Source organism: Falco biarmicus, chromosome 4, assembly GCF_023638135.1.
Source record: "Falco biarmicus isolate bFalBia1 chromosome 4, bFalBia1.pri, whole genome shotgun sequence".
NCBI lineage: Eukaryota > Metazoa > Chordata > Aves > Falconiformes > Falconidae > Falco > Falco biarmicus.
This window is the reverse complement of record NC_079291.1, coordinates 66790224-66808052: the sequence shown is the minus strand read 5'-3', so window position 1 is coordinate 66808052 and position 17829 is coordinate 66790224. Positions and strand designations below refer to the sequence as shown.

Sequence of the window (17829 nt, the reverse complement as noted above, 5' to 3'; positions counted from 1 at the left end):
AGTTAATGAGCAATGTGGTGTCATTAAGATGAAGATGAGCTGTGCTGCATTTGGAGCTATTTTCAGGCTGGCAATACACCGCTTCATTACATTTCGTTTGTCTTTTGGTATGTCCCTCAGTGACCAGGAAGGCAGGATTCTCTTCAGGCATTTTAGTGGTCATTTAGGGATGGTTGCTACCAGAATGGACCAGATCTCCGTCCTGATGTGCGTAGAGTCAGTCTTGGTGTGGGCTGGGTGACCTGAGGAAGCTTTCAGCCCTGTTTTCTTAGCCTGGTTTGCTTGTGCCTGTGTAGCATCACCCTTCCCTCTGACCCAGGTGGTCACAGAGGATGCTCTGGAAGTGAATCACAGGCAGGAGTGCTGGGTAACGGATTGTTTCCCTCTTTTGGGAACGTGGCTGTGAAATTTCATCTCTACGTTCACATCAGGATCACCTTCTGATGAACTCTGTGGCAAAGCCTCTGACGAGAAATACAGTGAGGACCATAGCATAGGACAGAGAACAGAATGTACCGGACCACGCCGCTGGGGTTTCAGCAAATGGGCCGTAGTCTGGTAAATGAGTGATTTCTTGTTCATTTTACCCATTTACCATCTCCTTATTGCACACAGCAGTAGCAGGAAAAAAGTTTAAGAGTGTGTGACATCACTGTAGGGTGCCACAAACTGTCATCTGAACACACGACTAAGCATCAGCATGTTTAGAGACCGCAAGGGATCAGACTGGCACAGAAGGGATCTTGCGGGTGATCCTACGCTTGGCATTGAATGGCAGAGCCACCACAGAGCCACCAGTACCCACGTACCTTCCTTTGCTGGTCTCCAGGCAGAGACCGGTGGTTGATCTCAGCAGCTGGTGAAGCTGAATGGAGACAAAATGCTTAGTCTAGCCCAGGGATTTGGTAAGGACAGACTTAGGGAAATTTGATGTGGTTTCTGCTGAGTCCTTAGGCTGTGATGAGGCAGCTGGAGCAGGTCTTCTGGGTTCTCTTCCAGCTCTGTCACTGGGTGGACCTGTGCCCACGGAGGTATTGCTTAGACCTTCCAGGTCTGATGCTAGCCATGTCAGCCCATCTAAGGGTGCTGCCACATTGTTCCTGCAGTGTAGTTTTTCCGAGGTTTTATATTTATACTAAGTTTTCCACATAAGTCAGTCGGAATCACCATGGTCTCTATTTGCTTTTATGGCATTTCTGGCAAGTTCTCCTTTTGGGAGATCAAAATTATTGTTTATTTTTCAGTTGAAGGCTGCTGGATGTATGGTAGCTAGACAGAATTTTAACTCAAAAAAGCTTTATTTTTTGACAGTAAGGCTTAGCGCCTTTTTCCAAAGGTAGACAGAGTTTTGGCTTTCACCCCCTTTTGTAAGGGCTAGTGTGCTCAGCGTGTAAAGCAAGATGACTGTCAGCTGTATATTGTGTTATCTGAAACACCTGTGTTGCCTTCAGAGCTGGCGAATTGCTATCGCTGCTGTCTGGAAGTAACAAATGCACAAATCTCCCTTTGGGAAAGGAAGAATGGAGCTTCCTAGAACAGAGAGGTGAAGTGCATCCTCGGTGAATTAGCAGAAGTGTCTGATCACCCAGGCTTGCTAAGCAGCTTAAAGGGAGGCCAAGTATCCCTGCCCTTGCTGTCAGCGGGGGTAAGCAGGAAGAATGCCCTGCCTTGGGGCTGTGTGGGCAAGGAATCCGTTTCCCTACACTGTGGTGGTGGGCAGCAGCCCGTGAACCTGGGCGCAGCCAAAGGGCTGGCACACAGTGAGGTGGGCTTGCCCATCACCTGGGCCAGCACACGCGATGAGTGGGGAAGCGCATCACACCTTGCTGGCAGTGACTGGGGCCAGCGCCAGCATTGGGGCTGTTCTCTGCCCAGCATCACTGACACACTCCTCCTCCCTGCCCTTCGCAGCGCTTTCAGCATCCTGCACATGCCGAGATCCTGTTTCGTGTTCCTCGGTTTCGCTCCCTGAGGACAGGCTGGGCAACTGCACAATTAAGTCTGACTCAGCCCCAATAATGCAGTTTGATGGGCTCCAAAGGCTCAACAGGGATGGGGATGGATCTGCCTGAGGAACAAAATAGAAACCAGCTCCCTTTGTGGCCTGAGTCCACAGGGCTTGGGGAAAGACATGCAACCCATGGAGGCTGAACAGAGGGAAAATCTTTGGATCTGAAAAGCACAGAGAGGGAATCCAGCCCTTACGCTTCTTCCTAAATCTCGTGTCCTCTTCATCTGCCCGCCAGCCCAGCGGTGCGACATTTCACCTTCTTCCCACTCCCTGGCACACTCCTTCTTGGCTTGGTGAAACGATACTATATCTCAATAACCCGTGCGTTTGATTCGTGATTGTGCCTTCACTTTGCTGAGTTCTGAAAGGAATTGGAGAGGTTATTAGTGACATGCAGTGATCACACACCAAGTTAAAGCCTCTCGCTAAGTGAAATTTGAGGGAAAAGCAGCCAGCTTTTCAATATTTCACAGAAACGCTTTGTGTCTCTTTTCATTTGCAGCCAGACAGTTGCAAATTACATAAAATTGCTCCTGAAGAAGAAGGGGAAGAATAGAGGGAGGATGTGGAAGGGGGGAGGTTTAAAAAAGTAATTCTTCTAGCTAGGTACAGTTAGTTTTATTTCTATGCAGAACAAAGAAGGGCTTGCTGAAAGGTAGGCAAGTAAGTGGCAGAAATTGGTATCGATCCAAGCTGGGAATATGGGCAGTTTAAGAGCGGTGTTGGGGGTACCAAAATGTGGCTACATCAGGGGGAGAACTCATGGATGCAGTGGCGGCTTGGGAGCGCAGGGACACAGGAATGGAAAATTACAGAGAGCAGCAGCATTAGAGCAGAGAGAGACTCTGGGAATGCACCAGGGGTTGAGATGCTGCAGCACAAACTCAGATGGCTGGGCATCAGGATTAATGCAGAGACCCAGCGGAGCCCGAGCGGCGCACATCCCTGTGGGCAGGCTGTCTCCTGTGCCGTCGGGAGCAAGGGCTCACCGTGGGCCATCTGTCAGGATCCACAGGCCATGATGATGTAAGGGGCCGCAGGGGACTGGAGGGGTTTGGTAGAGAGGTCAAAGCATCTCCTCCTTCCCTTCGCTCTCTTTTGTACAAGTCGGGGGGTGAAGCCAGCCTGGACCAGTATTTCTGAAAGTTTCTTCGTGTGAAGACTCTAGGATATTGCTGCTGGCAAAACCGGGAGACGTGCCAAGGAGTGGAGCTGGGGGCTGAAGCTGGACTCCAGTTGTTAATCGTTGAGATGGCCTCTGCGGTTCGAACCTTTGTGCAGGGCAGGGTAGAGACGTTTTTCTCGAGTCCATCCCACGGGTTTGGTGGACAACAGCAACACATTCATGAGAGCCGCGTGACGTTCCCAGTAGAAGGCAGCGATCCAGAGAGCGCGTCAAGGCGGTCTCGTTGAAATGGCAGCACCAGGTTGAAATGGCAGCACCAGGACATGAAGGTATGGGGCTAAAGCGGCCCCTGGGCGAGGAGCAGCAGAAGCGCCTGTTCACTGCAGAAAGAACTGCAAATGTTTGTGCTGCTGGGGGTTTGGCTTGAAGGTGCTGAGAGCCAGCAGTGAGGCAAGGCAGCGGCCCTACGAAGTGTGTACCCTGAAGAGATGGGGGGAGAAAGCTGCCAAGGCAAACGTTGGCTCCTGCTGCCTTACAGAGTTGGAAGGATGATGAAATTAAAGATCATCACCCGTTCCTGCATGCTGCCCAAATGCACACGTGCAGGCTTGGTCCTGTGCACACGAGGTCTCTCTCCCCTTCTCCCTAGAAATCGCTGCCCTTTGCACAACCAGGCACTCTCATCTCCTTGTAGCACAGAGCTTGGACTTCTGTCTTCCAGGGCTGGCCTGTTCTTTGGTGAGCTCACCTCTGCTCGTGAACACACACGCACGCGTGCACCTGCGCAGTAGCCCACACAGACCTTCAGCTTTGCAAAGGCGCCCACGTCCTGAGTGTGGCTCTGCACCCCTGTCTCCTCGAGGTCATTTGGGGTGTGTGCATGTGGTTGCATGCAGGTGGTTGTGGACCTGGCCATAGAATCCAGAATAATTTATGCTGGAAGAGACCTCTGGGATCTTTGGTCAAACCCCACCCAAAGCACAGCTACCACAGATGGCTGAGGACCTTCTCCAGCTGAGTTTTGAGTATCCCCAATGAGATCCCGTGGCTGCCCTGGGCCTCTCTTCCAGGCTGTGAGCATCCCTGAAGTGAAGAGCTGATCTAATACCAGCCATAGCTTTTGATGTTCAGACAAGACAAGAAATGGCTCAGGGGGTGGTGGTGGTGTTACGGTGGCGCTGGTGCTTGCAGGAAAATCCACCAAAAATGGGTGTGTTAACCCTCCAGCACATCACCAGGGGGCCGTGGACCTGGCTGTGTCTGTCACCTAGTCCTGGAGGAACTGGTGTTCTTACCGGCCAAGGATATTGTCCACGTGTGGATGACAGGTTCGAGATCCAGCAGAAAAGGATAAACTGAACGGAGAGGGCAGCGGAAGAGTGGGAAAGACAAAACGAGTTCTCTTCCTTGTGGTGGAGTCGGTTGACTTCATGGCTACCAACCCTGACTCGGTTAAACGAATTATTTGTAACAGTTATAGCCACGGTTGTTACATGTCTTTTTTGCTGGATGGTGATCCAACGTCTACCTTTAATCATGTCCTGTTATACCCAATCGTGTGTACCTACCTTGTGCATCCAGCGCTGTAGATGAAGAGGACGCTTGCTTCTTCATGCTGCACTGGCGGTCGGAGGTTTACTCCTGATTTTGGCTTCCCGTGCCCCTCGCTCTGCCCTTTCCCAGTTTGCTGAGGTCCCTGGAAGCTCCCGCTGATGCACGAAGCATCCGAGCGTGTTCACTGGGGCAGGGTGCCGTGGGTGGTGGGCGCTGGATGTCTTCTCCAAGCAGCCTGAAGGGTCAAAGCCAGGTGAGTGTGGCGGTGCCCCCAGCTTTCCCTCCTGCAGCTCGCTTTCTCTTGCTCAGAGCAGCTTGGTGACCCATCTCGTAGCATCTTAGTCCTGCTTTTTTTGTGGGCCTCCTAAGCACTTTCCACCTTCCTTTGAGCTGGGGGTGGCTCCCGTGAGTGTGACCTCCTTAGGCAGCCTGGGACGGCGAGACCCTGTCTCTGCCAAGGCAGGACCCTGCAGTTGACACAGGACTGTGGGCCTGAGCACCAGCTTGTGCCTGGGTCCTCAGGCTGGTGGCTTTCTGGTGGCCAGAGTTCAACCTTTTGGGGTCTTGATGAAGTTGCTAGAGGAGCTTTTGGGGTTTTGAGTTCCTTTAGCCTTGTCTTGCAAGAGTGGGGAGGAGCAGGAGGAAGCTTGTGGCCGAATTTGCACTGCTGAAAGGTCCACTTGAAAGTAGAAAGGTACTGAATTTGGCCCAGGATTTGTCTTCTTGATGACTCTGGGGGAAACTTGTCCTAGCACCTGTAGAAAAGGATCTGAGAAAGTTGGCACTTCCCTATTCTCACCTAAAAGCTCCTTTGACCTTCAGTGGCACCAATCACAAGTGATGAGATCAGGGCAATGGAGAAGATCATCTAATGTCCTCCTTGATGCAGTGTCCTGGAACATCAAGGCAGGAGCCCCACGAGGACAGACTGACCACAGAGCCCTGAGAGACGGCACTTAAACGTGTCTGCCGAGCGGTGACGTACATGATAGGGGCTGTAATTGCTGGGCTGGTCTCCCTGCTGCTTCTCTGATGTTAATTCACAGTAACGGTGCTGTCGCTTCCATAGAGATACCAGGGAGATCCAAAGCCTTTCTGAGTCACGGCGATAAGTTGCTTGCCTTCTTCCCAGAGCACCACTAGCTACAGTGGGGACAGGGATGTCTGACTGCGTTAAGGGAGAAGGAACACAGCGCAGCAGAGAGTCCAAGAGACAGAGCAGCCAGTCCGTGCGTCTTGCAGCTGATGTGCTGCTCAGGTGGCTGCTTGCTGATGCCTGCACGCGCTCAGTTTTTTTTTGGGGGGGGGGGGGGGGGGAGGGAGGGAATGGGGGATGACCTCCCTGCTTTGCACCCTGTGCTAGGGGTAGGGAAAATACCTCCAAGGAAATCTGTGAGAGGAGTTGGAGTTGGTGAGTTCTCAGGGACAGCAGAGCAGTTGGGTGAAGTCCTCCAACAATTTTCCTTGCTCGTGCAAAAAGAGACAGCCTTAGCTTGTGAAGGCAGGAGCTGTGTGGTTTGGACTCCGGACTTTGCATCCTGCTTCTGCCACAGGCTTCCCACATGACCTTCATCATCACGTGCCTTGATCCCTCCGCCTGGAACGCAGTACTCATAATTATCCTCATCTCCTTCATAATGGGATTGGATGGGACAAATTCATAAGCAGCCTTTAGAGCCGGAGTGGTGCTTGGTGCTAACGTTGCTCGTGTTTCTGTGCGAGACGACTCCCCTTTCTCAGGGACGGATGGGGCTGAGGTACACTGCGACATCGGTGGAAAGATGTAAGCAGGAGACTCGAGGGCTGAGAATGGCACTGATCCATCATTGCTTGCATTCCCCACCAGAAACAGAATCTAAATGAGCAAATCGGCGTTTAGATTTATGTGCTCTGCACAGCCAGAAGTGGTTGTGATCATTCAGGCAGGGCATTTTTAACTGGCCAGAAGAGGACCGGCCCCCAGTTTGCAAAGCCTAAGAGCCCAGGACCAATTCTGCCAATGGCCTTGGATGCCTTTTGGTTCCTTGAGGTCCCAGAGGACCCAGCCTGCATTGTGTGTTTCATGCTCTCTGCCTCTGATCCTCTTATCGCTATGAGGTTCCCCTGCATTGCACCTGAGGGGCTATTTTACATCACTTACTCCTAATTAATAGAGGGGGTTGCCCTGCTGTCCCAGGGGGCTTTCTCCCTCCATCTATCTTCTGCAGTTTGAAAGCTGAGGAAGCGAGAGATGGGGGGTCACTGCTGCTCCTTGGAGAACAGGTTGTGGAGGTGACAGCTCACACTGGGCATCAGTGTAAATGTAGGGAGCCAGTTCATCTCCAGAATGATTTTTTTTTTGGGGGTGTTGTGAGAAAACGGTGCATTTTGGTCTTGGTGAAACCAGTAGCAAAGCTTCCTCTGACTTGAGCAGGGCCAGGAATTTTCCTCAGATCCTTGATCCCAGCAGGGTTGGGGAGCATCTCCTTGAAAGCCAACAGGGCATGGTTCCCTGTTTTTCTGGGCTCACCAGACCGGCCAGTTGCTTCCCACCAGTAACCCCAAAGCACGCAAGCTGATGAAGGATGGTTGCTTGCGAGGAGGGGAGCGGTGCAGGCAGAGAAATACCATCTGGGAGAGCTGTGGAGGGTGAACATGGCTCTGTTGGGAAAGGGAAAGTGTCCAGCCAGGAGGGCAAATGAGGGGAAAGCTGAAGGGGGGCAGTGGGAGCTTTGCCCCCCACCATGCGCTGCCCACCTGGTGTCCATTGCTGTCTGTGGTTCCAGAAGGTTTCTCGAGTCTGGTGGGTGATGGAGCTGGCAGCTCTTCGGCTGTCATTAGCAGCAGGTTGGAAGGACCATGAAGTGCAGGGGCTGGGGACGTGGGGAGGGGGCTCTTGGCCCATGGTGGTCCCATGACAGCATGTGCTAAATGCTAACGTGCTGCTCCTCTTCAGAAATGAAGAAGAATCATGCTCAACTGAATAATTTAATGAGGAAAAGAAAGCTTAGCTAGTGAGGCAGGCACAAGGCTCAGAAACCATTTGCTTGAGTTCCTGCCATGTGTGTGTTCATGTATGTTTTGTGCTCTTGTGTGATAAAGGCATGGATAGACTGCATGCACGTGTGCCTGCTTGGCACTGGGAATTTACTGTTGGACACTGGGCCCAGCTGGGCACGCGCGGAGGCGGCTTTCTTGGACTCAGGTGTGTTCTCCAAGTCCTGTGAAGCTCGAGGGGACGACTGGAGGCCAGAAGAATTTGTGCTTCCAGGCTTTGCGGTGCCAGCCAGCAGCGTGTCCTCCCTGCCCTCCTGTGCCCCTTCTCCCCGGGTGGAGGGGGTGAAGCCTGACCACCCTTGCTGTGCGCTGAGTCCCTGTGGGGGATGGAGCTCTTCTGAGACCTGTATGCCACGTTGGGGACCTCACGGGGACGGTTTCCGAGGCATTGCCACCTCTGTTAGCAAGTGAAAGCAGCAGCGCGTCCTCCTTGCATTTGTGCGCTCACACCTCTGCTCGAGAGGCCTTTGGTATTTTGTTCTCTGTAGCACCACGGGACTTTGGAGACTTAAAAGTGTTGGTGGAAGCTTCTGGATGGCCAGGTCTCTGCAAGGAGGACGATGGCTGCCTCTGCCTGGGCTGGGAGAGCTCCTGTGTTAGGAAGCAGCAGGCAGAGAATCCCGCTGCTCTTCTCCAAGCCTTGGCATCTGGACTAATTTCTGGTTATCGTGTTTTTCTTCTCTTTCCCCACATCTCGCAGAGCAGACGAAGCCCAGCCCTCGGTGTTGCTGGTGGCTCTCAGAGCCACTGGAGCTGGCTGGAAATGGGCAGCCCTTGACCTGAGGGCTCGGTCTGATGTTGGCAGAGGGTGAGGCTGCCCACCTCCTGCCCAGACGCCACGTCAGGTGGGCGAGAGAGAAGCTGCGGCCCCAGCCGTGGGGTGCAGAGCAGCCCACACGCCTCCTCTCGTGCCAGGCAGCCCTTCTTGTCACCCCAGCCAGACGCTGCTTCTAGACTTGCACCAGCGCTACCCCCGCGTCGCTCGCTGCCGTCGGCACCGCCGCCTCTACTGCCGTCTCGCAGGCCTTGTGCCATGGCCCTGCTGTGGCCGTGTCACCTGGCTGTGGGGCTGTGACCCTGTGGGGTGCTCCCCCACGGCGAGCAGGTTCAGGAGGGCCGGCCAGGGGCAGGTCCTGCAGCGCATCCTTGGCTGCGTGGCGGTCCCTGGGATGGGGGGAAGGAGAGGGGTGGACAGATGGGTAGAGGGGGCCCCCTCCCCAGAGATCATATCAAAATGTCTCTTTTGTGCAAAGCAGAGGGAATGCCCCCAAGAGCTGGTTTCCATGGCAACCACAAATGTCAGGTTCCATGTGGTGAATAACCGTTTCCATGACAACACCTCCTTTATCCTAGGAGTGACAGCCCTGTTGGGGGAGGGGACAGGGAGATGTCCTCAGGTACTTCACCCCCCTCCCTCACCTCCCCACATCCTTCCCGACTCCTTGCCCCAAGCCCTCAGCCCCAGCATCCCCCAGTGGGGCTGTGCTCACGTGGGGGTGTGATGCTCTCCGTGGGGGTGTGATGCTCTCCGTGGGGGTGTGATGCTCTCCGTTTCCACGGCATCCCTTCCTCCCTCCCTTCCCCCAGATGGATTTGCTCCTCCTAGAAGCTGAGATCTGAGTCTGTCCCTCCATCTCCCTCCCCATCTGTTTAGCTTAATCCTGGTTTTGCATCCTTGGTAGAAACAAAGCTATTTCTCAGCGCCGTGGGAGCAGTGGGGAGCGAGGTGGCCAGCTGCCCCTCTTGGCTCCACACCGAGCCCTCTCTTCGTCGCACACATCTGGACCACCTGCCCTCTCCCACCCACCCTGCTGCCAAAACACCCCCAGCCTTGGCTTGCACACGCATATTGCCAGAGGCTGTGAGCGGTAAGGGGAGCCACTGCCTCTCAGAGAGGAATTCTGAAGCTTTCTGGAACAATATCTGACCGCATCCTTCTGAACCCCTGCCCCACATCCCATTCGGCTCATGGGCTGAGAGAGATGCTTGGTCCTCAGCCAGCTCCTGGGGGGAGCAGCAGCCCAGAGGCTGGCGAGTGGCAGTGCTGCACATGCTGGGGCCACATGGCAGCACAGCGGGCTGGTCGGAGCTCTGCAAATCCCTGCAGCTGGTTGAGGGTAGGAAAGGGGCCCTCAGCCTTTCTCTCTCCCCCCGATGACACAGCAAGTCCTGGGAGATGGCGGTGGCACTCCTGCCTACCAAGGTGCAGCACGGCGGCAGCTTGTCCTTCCTTTGGGAAGCTGCCAGCCCGTCTCTGGCTCTGCCAAGCAGCCCCGTATCACTCCTTGAGGCAGGGATGCTATCACTTGGGGCTGGTCCCAGCATCCTGTCCGAGATCCACCAGCCCGTGGAAGCCAGCTGACAGCCTCCAGCTGCCATGAGCACATGCCCAGTGGTCAGGCTTTGGCAGGGGTGTGTTGTGCCACGGCAGCCTGACACGTTCTGGTTGGCACCTCTGTCCTGCGAGCTGCAAAGTTACTTCACGGGTTTCCTCCAGCTGCAGTGAACGTGGGGCTCTGCCTCTGGATTCTGGCTCAGCCACTCCTTGGAGGCTGACAGCAGTCTGCATTGTGCATGCTGGCTTCTAAACACGTTCCAGCTGGTGACTTCCATGGCTTGATTTCATTTTCTGTTCTGTTGTTGCTGCTGCTTTTCCTGAGGGTGTTTCCTAAGAGAGGGGACAGGTTATGCCTGGACCTACAACTTGGGTGCGGGTCTTACCTGTAATATTCAAATCGGGGTTTATTGCGAATGTCACCGATTCAAGTCACTGGCAGCCTCTGAGCGATGCTGAGAGACATGGAGGGAGAAGTGCTGTGGATGTGGAAATCTGCCTTGTTCACCATTCCTCAGAGGAGATCCTGGCTCTGATGGATCCTGCTGGTCTGGGAAGGAGGCTCCAGCTTGTCGGTTGCCTTTTGGGCAGCGTAGGACACCCCCACCCCCCCTTCCAGCAGATGAGAGTTTTGCCCTGCTTTGCAAATCAGACTGTGTAGAAGCTGCAGGTTGCTTAATGTAGCTACTCTAGGGTGAAAGCGTTCTTCTGTCTTACCTGGAGAGACCCTGTATCGTGTGAGCCAGGTTGTATTATCGCTGACGCCACTCATGGCTGCAAGAGAGGTAAACCACTTGCCCCCACAGCCAAGCAAAAGGAATTTTGTCACTTCCAACTGGAGCATTCCCATGGGGACAGGAGACACGGCTGGAGAGCATTGCTGCCTGTCCTTAGAGCTGCTGTGGCTGCAGGAGGGCTGGGGAAGGGGAAACATGACATGCCTGCTTGCTGTACTGCTCCTAGCGAAGCTCAGGGGCAGTCTTCCTCCCTCCTGCAAGCAGAGTAGCTCAGTTAGGTGAGGTGACCATGCCTGCGCTGAGTCAGGGCAGGCACGGGAAGAGCTTCCAGGCATAGTCTCCCCTTAGGCCACCCTGACCACTGCTCTGGCTCCAGTCTCGTGGTGATGAGTTGCTTCCTTGGAGTCCTGTCTTTGCCACTTACTGTGTCTGAGGAGGCGGAGGTTTATGCACGCTGGGCATTTCCAGGAGAGCTGTTCCCTGCAGGCAAGCAGCTGAGCAGGGAAAAGCACCAGGTTTCCTTCTGAGAAGCCTGAAATCCATGTGGTCCCCTCTCCGAGGGTTCTGGTTGCCATCATGATGTCTTGGTTCCCTTCTGCCACTCTCCTGCTCTGCGCAGCAGGCAGAAAGGGGCACCCTGGTGCCACTGCCGGCAGCACCGTGTGCCAGGCAGATGGGCCAAGCTCTAACCCTCTGCATTTTTCTTTCATTGCAGATGGCGCGCCCGATTCAAGTGAAACCCGCAGACAGCGAGAGCCGTGGAGGTAGTTGTCATCTCTCCTTGTTTCTCCTTTGGCGGCTTCGGGCTTGTGAGGGGGAACCAAGCCAAGAGACAGGGTCCTGACCTGGCCTTCCTCTCCCTGCAGTCTGTCTGGAGGGATGTGTGTGTCTGACAGGGATTTGGGGGAGGCGGGAGGAGAGTCTAGCTTTGATAGGGAGCCTGCAGCTTGGCACAGCGGGCAGCTGAGAGTCCCAGGGGTCATAACGTGGCTGCCCACTCCCCTCTTTGCCAGCCTCCTGAGGGTGCTGTTAGCCCGATGCCTGCCCCAGGAGGTTACTGAAGCAGGCGTGCACGTTGGTGGCTGGCACCAGGGGTCCTGCAGGGTGTAAGCAGTTGGGAAGAGGGTTTTTTTCGTTCTTACACCTTATCAGCCCGATACAAGCCAGCTCTGTGCAGCAGCAGGGGCTTTTTAACCTGGTCAGCTTGCTGCTCCTGTCTGCAGCTTACTCCTCTGCCTCCCCATCACTGTCCCAGTCGCTCCGCTCTGGTCCTGCAGCAGCCCCCAGTGCTGTTGCCTGTGATGGGGAAATAGTGGCTAAAGGGCTCCGAGCTGAGACGGAGGTGCTGTCACCTACGGGGGACCAGCTTGGTTAGAGCAGCATGTACTGAGTAGTTCAGAGCTGGAAGACTGGGAATAGAAGAGTGTGTTAATTTAACGGGGAGCTCACAGCAGCTCCAATGCCTCCTCTGGGGGGAGAAGGTTTGCAACGCCAGCCCTTTCCAAATTCATGAACTCCTTTTGCTGCTTTTCCTTGTCTTACCGATACGTTTGTTTTCCTCTTCTCTCCATTCCCACATCTGCCTCTCCATGCCTTGTGCTGTTGGTGCTGCCTCTGAAACCAGTTTAGTACTGGGGAGGGGAGAATGTGTGCCTGTGTGTCCTGAGGGCAGCGGATCCCGCATGCTGTGTTTCAGTTTGGGAGGCTTTTGTTTTAAATGTTAAGGGGTCACTTCCAAGCAGTTTGTAGCGACTTTCAATGATTGCACTGGCAGGAACATGAGATATATTTAATATTTTATAGGAATGAATGTATTTATGGTTGTGTGAGCCTCCTTTTTTTTAAAAAAAAAAAAGTTTTATCTGTTTAAGTCAGATCATTTTCCCAAATAGAATCTGTGACAGTTCATTTTTTACTTAAGGGGTAAGACACCCGACTTTTACTGAAGTCTGGGCATTTTTATTCCATCGGGCTATACTGAGAATCCCAGACATGCCCCTTTTGAAAAGAACCATGGCTTAAACCTCCAAAGAAACTAGTATGCCTAAATGATGTAGGACTGGATTAATCTCACCATGGGTCCAGGGTTGCATTTAAGGTCCTTGTCCGTGCTACAGACAGGAAAAAGAGACCAGTGCCTTCAGGGTGATTCACTGTCTCATTAACACCAATTAATGGAGTGGATGAGCTGCCTTTTAGAGGTGTCTGCAGTGGGGACAGAGGAAGCTGACTGCTCACTGACACCTCCTATTGCCACTAGATACAGCCGTTAGGGGGTCATCCTTTCCCCACCACGATGATTTTAAAGATTTGCACCCCAGATTTCTAATTGGGTAATTGTATCTGAGGTTATTCCTAATGAGTCTGGGGAAAAAAAAAAAAAAAAAAAAAAAAAAAGCATCGTAGGAGACGAGAAGAGCCTTTGCCAGTTGTACCAACAACTCAACATCACAAACCATTACATGTACAGCCCGGCACACCCCGTACACTCGCGGGCTGTAAGACGTGACACAGGCAGATGTACCTACGGACGGCTACAGTGTGTGTGCTGCTTTGCAAATACATACATGTGCCCACTTGACACACATGTTCATGCGTGCATTTACCGTCACCGGTGCCACCCATGCCCAGCTGGTGCCCCTGCCATAAGCCCTCGCAGCACAGCAGTACCAGCAGGCCAGGCAGACCCTTCAGGCTGTGAACAGACCAAGTGCTGCAGCTTCGTTTTCTTAACACTTTGTGTCTCTGATGAGAGCAACTCTGGAACCTCTGGTGCCTAAATCTAAGTTGAGGTCGTTTCTGCAGTCTTGCTTTTGCTGGTGGGGCACTAACAGGGACTGTCTTCTCTGCACAGGCACTTAGTATCACAAAATGTGTTGGGAATTAACATCTTTGATGCCTCAGCTCCTCTGTCAAATTGAGCTGAAATAGCCCAACAGGTTCAAACCCAGGATGTTGATTTAGGGGCAAGCTTTCGGTCAAGGCACTGGACTCGGAGATCTCTAAGCTTATGAAAAGTGCTATAATATCTAACGAATGCAAACATCAGGGCATCGACTCTGCTTCCCATGGAGAAGGTCATAGAGAAAAGCAGCCTTTGGAGTGTGAACACCTGCCCCCCTCCAGCCCATGTGCCTTCCAGCTCCAGTGCAGAGCTCAGGAACAAGTAGCTCTCACAGGATCCATGACAAACTGGAATTTTTCCTGAGGCAGAAGCAGCGTCAAGACAGCACCCTGTATTTGTCTGAATCAGGTTGCTCTTTCCAAAGGTTTCTGTCGTGGCGCTTCACTTGTCAGAGGAGTGGATGAGCAAGTCTGCAGATGCGGGAAGAGCCATTCCATACAGCAACAACCCCACACTGGCAGGAGGTAAAAGAAAGATTTGGGGCAGGGCAGAACTGCTTGGACTAGGAATTTATCAAGGGAACAGCTGCATGCATCAGCGAGGCTCTGCTCTGCATTATCCTTGAAAGGGAACCTCCTTTATCCTCTCCAGGGACTGACAGCTCTCAAATTAAGCACCCTGCATTAAGTACATGAAGTTAGAGCACCAGAATTTGTCTCCTGGTCTGAGATGCTGATTTTTGTGCCAAAGGCACAAGTTCTGGCCAAGCCCTGCAGGGGCTCTATGGGGATATCTGGATGCTCGGTGTTGCTGCACGCCGCAGAAGGAATTCACTAGTAAAAAGATGATGCCTGCATTAGTTCTGAGGGGGACCTGTGGTTCTGGCGAGGGCTTTGTCAGCTCTTCCCTCTTTTCCCTCACGCCTCTGACGTGAGCCTGGGAGTGCCAGGAGGAGATGGAGTGAGGGGGCAGAGGAGCTTGTCTGTGCTTCTTGCGAGACCTGGAGCGCGCTGCTGCACTGATGCGATACGACAGCTAGCCCAAGCCCATTAGCACTGCCTGAGAGACGAGGAAGCTCGCTGCCTACCCAAGGAGATCTGCCGCGTCCCATCCACAGCCAACTGCTGGAGTGGGCGTCCTCCCTCTCCCTGATCCTCCCTGCTGACAGCTGCTGGCCAGATGACCTAAATCCACTGGGTTTAAAGAGGAGCAGCATACAGTGCTTGTGGGCTCTGCTCTCTCTTGTGGCCAGAGCATTCAGCTTTAACCCCTCAGTTGTTCCTGTGGTATCTTCATCAGCGACCTGCTCTGCTGCCCTCCTCCTGCTGCCTGGCTGGCTGACTGTGCCCAGAGCATGTTTCCATGGGAACTCAACAGTCAGAGACCAGAGACAAATTTTCCTGGTTGCTGGACAGCATGGGAAATTGCCAATCAGAGGGTGAAAAACAAGAGCTGGAGAGAAAGCGATGGAAGAATGGCAGGAGGGGGTGTGTGCTGTTGCAAGTCGAGGAGAGATGATCTTCCAGCACTGCAGAAGTCCCTGCTGGGGAGCCGAAGGAGCCAGTGACCCCCAACAGTGGCCTGAGGATGCCAGCTGATTTGGGGTTGATGCTTTAAGAGCGGTGACAGCAGACATCAGGTGAACGAGCTTGCAGAATTTGGTTGTGGAGAGATGAGGCAGCTTGGTTATTGGGAGGGGAATGCCCCTATTCAGAAGCTGCCTGAAGCGAGAGGGCACTAGATCATGGATTGGGCTCCAACACATGGATCAGGCTCCAACACATGGAGAGGGAGAGGTCAGCAGCAGAGGAGCCCTCTCACAGGTCCCGTCTTGCTGCAGAGGCATCCTAGGGGAACAAGCCTGGATCCTTTTCCTACATGCAGCCTTGGGAACTGGGCTCTATGAAATGAAAATAACAATGAAAAAATCTTTCTCTTATGTTGTCAGTAACTCTACCGCCTTGTAATATTGCCATTCTGGGCATTCAGAAAAGATCCAAAACCAATAGGTGTGTTTCTTTCTATCTGCCTTTAGAGCTCGTGTCCCTAAGCTATCACAATTTTAACTTGTTCTGCATAGCCAGGAAGGGTGGCATTTTTGTCTTCCAAATTCAGAAGAGAAAAGCTGAGATTCCCACGTGAACACAGGACTTCCAAGATGTTCTGTTGGTGAGCCTTGTCAGACGACAGAAGACCTGCAGTAAAACTGCAGGAATGGAGATGAGCATCCACTGTTTCCATGGACCTGTCCCAAAGTGCAGCATAAAGGAAAATGCTTTTGATCCATCAGAAATTCTATGGGGATGAAACCACAAGAATTATCCAGGAAATTTCAGGGCCTTCTGGAGGAGAAAACAACTAGTAACTCAGAGTTTAATGTCGATTTGATTGCAAGTTGACATGGTTCCTTTTTGTTTAGTGCCTCCGTTGCAAAGTTGTGGCCTCTTGCATCCATTAGCTTGTTGCTTGGCAGAGATTTAAGCTTCAAATTAACCATCAGGTCTTTGCACTGAATCAGTCATCAACCAAAACTGGAACCACTTATCCCACGCTCCGCTGGTTACCCACTATTCTTCCACAAAAACCTCGCTTTATGCAGAACCAGATCCAGAAGCAAAAGACCAGGGTCACAAATATAACATTATGTCGGTGTAGCTCTATGTTCCCCCCTACCTAGAGTTCCAGCTTTGTAAATTTCTGATATAACTGACTTTCCCAGTTGTCTTGACACCCCCCTGCCATCCTGAGCCAGCCAGCCTGCTGGGGTTCCTAAAGAGCAAAGACCATCAAGTGCATTTCTGGCTGTTAAGTCTTAGTCTGCAATTATTTGCTTGTTAATAAAAGAACGGAGGATTATTTTACAGCATCTAAAGTCAGTACAAATATTTCCCAGTGTGTTTCTCCCCTTTGTGGATGTGTTTTTTGAGGAACTCCTGCTGTGCTTGCAATCTAAAGGCGGCAGCGTGGTGCACTTGCAGTATAGAGTCAGGGCAGAGGGAGGGGGGAACACTGCAGAGCTCCATTGTCCCCTCCCATAGCCAAACTGGGATAACATATGGCACCAGGTGATGCTATTGGGAGCACAGAGCCACTGCTCCTTGAGTTTCCATTTTCTTCTCCACCTCCCAGTACAGATGTTCCTGACCAGTCCCATTTTTTTTTCTACTGCCAGTCAGATTTTTCTGTGTGCTGTTTTTTGGCTGGTTTGCCCACCAGCATTTCTGAGCTGGCCATCGGGACGGGGGCAGATGCTGTCTTCCTGCTAAGAAGGCAGCTGTACAGCACCTGGTTTATTAGGTCCTGTGCCTTGGCCAGGGATTGTTGGGCATTGCCAGAGTGCTAAATTTTGGATGAACTCATTCAGCTGCAATAGTGTCTCCAAACTGCCACCATTGTCATGCAGGTGCCGGGAGAAATGTAGAAAGAATCGCAAGGGAAATGGAAGGGGATGAAATTTCCCCAGTTTAGTTACGCTGGGAATCATGAAAATGGGGAAGCTGGGAAATTTGGCCTTCAAAAAGTACACAAGGCCATCTATTTCAGCTGCTTCCAGTGATAGAAATCAGGAGCATCCGTTTGGGGCTGGCTAAGAGCCTTAGGGGCAGCAGCTTTAATGCTTTATCTGCGGTGGATGAAAGTGGCATCTGTGTTGCATGTCCACCTAGTGCCTGCATGAGCTTGGATTTGGGCTTTGGGGCGGGGGGGGGGGGTGTGGAGCCACAGAAAGTGGCTCCATGTGGTGCCTGCATGCTGGAAGGGTGCATCTACCTGCACATCCCTCTTGTTCACTGGGCAAATGTGTTTCTGAAGGCGCCTCGCTGGGGCTGGACCCATGTGCAAGCATCTTCCCATGCATGCCTGAGCTTCTGTGCTTGACCATTAACACTGTGTGTGCGCATCTGCTTTTCTGCAAGGCACCAGTGGCACGTATCGATATTTCTGCGTATGTTCCCCAAATCCTGTGTTGTCTGCATGTGGCAGAGCAGCCGGGGCGGGGGGAGAGGCAGCTTGACCTGGGTGGGAGCCATCCTCTGAGCCAAGGGGAGCGAGGAAGGGGCTGGGGGGGGGGGGGGGGGGGGCTTTGCCAGCAGTGTGAATGTGTAACGTGTCATCCATTCCTGCCATACTCTCACACCCCACCACCCCTGCAGCCTGCTCTGCTGCTGTAGCTCCAAGACCTGTTGT

General features: G+C 52.9%; 1 protein-coding gene across 6 annotated transcripts in view; it reads left to right on the top strand.

Moving 5' to 3' along the window:
* CELF5 (CUGBP Elav-like family member 5) overlaps positions 1-17829 on the top strand; it is a 42659-nt gene that overhangs the window by 10465 nt on the left and 14365 nt on the right. For 5 of the 6 annotated variants that reach the window (XR_008821643.1, XM_056337624.1, XM_056337622.1 and 2 more), the window contains exon 3: positions 11515-11566. Coding sequence is in view for 5 of the 6 variants with exons in the window: in XM_056337624.1 (XP_056193599.1) it covers positions 11515-11566 (52 nt within the window). In the remaining variant the exon portion in view is untranslated. The remainder of the gene's footprint in view (positions 1-11514; positions 11567-17829) is intronic. The other variant, XM_056337623.1, reaches the window with a different exon arrangement.